The sequence below is a fragment of the Penaeus chinensis genome, chromosome 3, assembly GCF_019202785.1.
Source record: "Penaeus chinensis breed Huanghai No. 1 chromosome 3, ASM1920278v2, whole genome shotgun sequence".
Lineage (NCBI taxonomy): Eukaryota > Metazoa > Arthropoda > Malacostraca > Decapoda > Penaeidae > Penaeus > Penaeus chinensis.
This window is the reverse complement of record NC_061821.1, coordinates 11,036,597-11,039,096: the sequence shown is the minus strand read 5'-3', so window position 1 is coordinate 11,039,096 and position 2,500 is coordinate 11,036,597. Positions and strand designations below refer to the sequence as shown.

The following is a 2,500-nucleotide window of genomic DNA, read 5'->3' as shown; positions in this document are numbered from 1 at the left end:
ATATACATATATTATATATATACATACTTATATATATATATATATATATATATATATATATATATACACACACAAGCACACACATCTATACATATATATGTATATATATACATACATCTATACATATATGTGTGTGTATGTGTGTGTGTGTGTGTGTGTGTGTGTGTGTGTGTGTGTGTGTGTGTGTGTGTGTGTGTGTGTGTGTGTGTGTGTGTGTGTGTGTGTGTGTGTGAGAGAAAACAAAGAGTCACAAAGGAAGCGAAAAAACGTACAAAGGCAAATCATCGGAAACTGAACTAAAACGTATCCTGAACTTACATGTAATAGTGGGTCGTGGGCGGCGAGAAGCGTCGTGGGTGTGGTGGGCGGTAAAGAGGTAGGCGTGGCACCGTCGAGGGTCGCATGGGGCGGGTGGGCGTAGAGGGCGCTGGCGAGACGTTGGTATGTCATGAGGTCGTAGCCGCCGACACCTACTCCCATGCCGCCTGCGGGAGGAGAAGGCCCCTGTGTCAACTCTCTTGAGATTGGGATTTTAGTCGAGCTAATTATATAACTTCAGTTGCCTGCTTTCATTTTTGCTGTGAATTCATATTTTTATATGTACTGTTTCATACGGCAGACCATATGTATGATCATTCTAAACGAACACGCACGCACGCACGCACGCACACACACACACACACACACACACACACACACACACACACACACACACACACACACACACAATTGCATACACACACACACACACACACACACACACACACACACACACACACACACACACACACACACACACACACACACACACACACACACACACACACACACACACACACACACACACACACACACACACACACACACACACACTAACTAACTAACTAACTCACACAAGGACGCACATTCACATTCACTCAGTCCCGTGCACACATACAGAAGAACATCCACCGTTGTCAATACATCAGACAAAGAGACAGACACTGTAATAGAGGCCATATGACCAGCCTGTTGCTACTCTCACCTGGTAGAGGGGGAGGGTCGCGAGGCTCACAGGGACTGCCCACGGCGCTGCCACCGCTCGATGACACCACCAACTGTTGACACAAAAGGAAAATGTCAGTAATTGGGTCTGAACAATTAGCATCGTTGGGTTCTATTAAGAGTTGCAAATGATATGAACTCGGTGATAATAAGCATTTCCATCGGCATAGTAAAAATTTATACTGGGTATTCGAGGACCGTGTTGCCTCTAATCACAGCAAGAAACCCTCTATATCTACATCGCCATAACCATTCCCACCGTCACTACAACCATTGTCACTTCGCTACCCCTACAATCCCCAAGCAACCAGGACCCTTCTGCTGGTGGGTCCATGTCACGTCACTCTCCGCCTGGGGACACATAGCCAGGTCACGCCCATTAAGGACCACTCCACGCCCACTTTATGGTGAACTGAGGGGCAAGAAGGGGGCTGCGGAGGGAGGGCAGAAGGGAGGGCTCTGCCGCGCATGGAAAAACGCCGGATGTGGGCTTCGCCAAGAAATGTCACCTGCGCAACAATCACTGTTATTATTGTTTATTTATCGAACGGTAATTTCCTAAATCGATACTTCTTTACGTATTGGCAGATCGCCGGTGTGGATCTATCGTTCACAAACGATGAAACTCTCTCTCCGCCGCCGCACTTGTAATCGACCTGGACCGGGTCGCCATTGCCGGCACTCTGATACAATGCCGCACTGACCGACCTGATAAAATACTAATCAGGCGAAACAATTACGAGCGAATCATGAATTGCCGAGTTCTTTCCCCCCGATCCGCTTTCCAATTTGTTCCGCAAACACCGGTCAGTTATGTGATAATGCTCCATCGCCAACTCGTGTGTCGTGTCCTTTCACATCGCAACCCCAGTGATCAAGACTGGCATTCGGACTCGCCGTGGAAATATTTCTCATGACATTTTTATTCCTGGATTAGTTAATTAATCTCTATTTATCATCATGTGTCGGTTTGCCTCTGGTAAGCCAAGTAATGAAAAAGATGGCTGTGTAAAACATGCGCGATAACGTTGAGTTAGACTTGAGTGACATGTGTTACTGTGTCTGACACCTGCTGTACCAGAGGAGTTTATGCCTTGTCAGGGTGCCTTCAGAGCCGGCTTTTACTTCTGGTGTATAAATCCAACACGAGCTGTGCAGTGCTCGTAATTCAATATTTACATTAGGGTCATTCAAGATTGCTCGCATCGGCCGAGGAGTACACACCGGGTGTACGAGTCGAGGAGAGTGTAAGTGGGACGAGAGAGAAGAAGCAAGGGGTGGGGACGGAGGGAGACCACGTTTGTTAAGGGTATGGGCTCCATTTGGTGATGGGGAGATGCTTGTGGTTATGTTTGCTCTCTCTCTCTCCCTCTCTCTCTCTCTCTCTCTCTCTCTCTCTCTCTCTCTCTCTCTCTCTCTCTCTCTCTCTCTCTCTCTCTCTCTCTCTCTCTCCCTC

The 2,500-nt window shown here is 47.4% G+C and overlaps 1 protein-coding gene across 1 annotated transcript in view; it reads right to left on the bottom strand.

Annotated features, from left to right (window-relative positions):
• The window catches only part of LOC125045547 (putative iroquois-class homeodomain protein irx-1), a 113,669-nt gene that overhangs the window by 43,370 nt on the left and 67,799 nt on the right, over positions 1-2,500 (bottom strand). Inside the window, exons 2-3 of the mRNA XM_047642872.1 lie at positions 1,025-1,097; positions 319-485 (exon numbers count right to left, since the gene is read on the bottom strand). Of these exons, the coding sequence (XP_047498828.1) occupies positions 319-485; positions 1,025-1,097 (240 nt within the window). The remainder of the gene's footprint in view (positions 1-318; positions 486-1,024; positions 1,098-2,500) is intronic.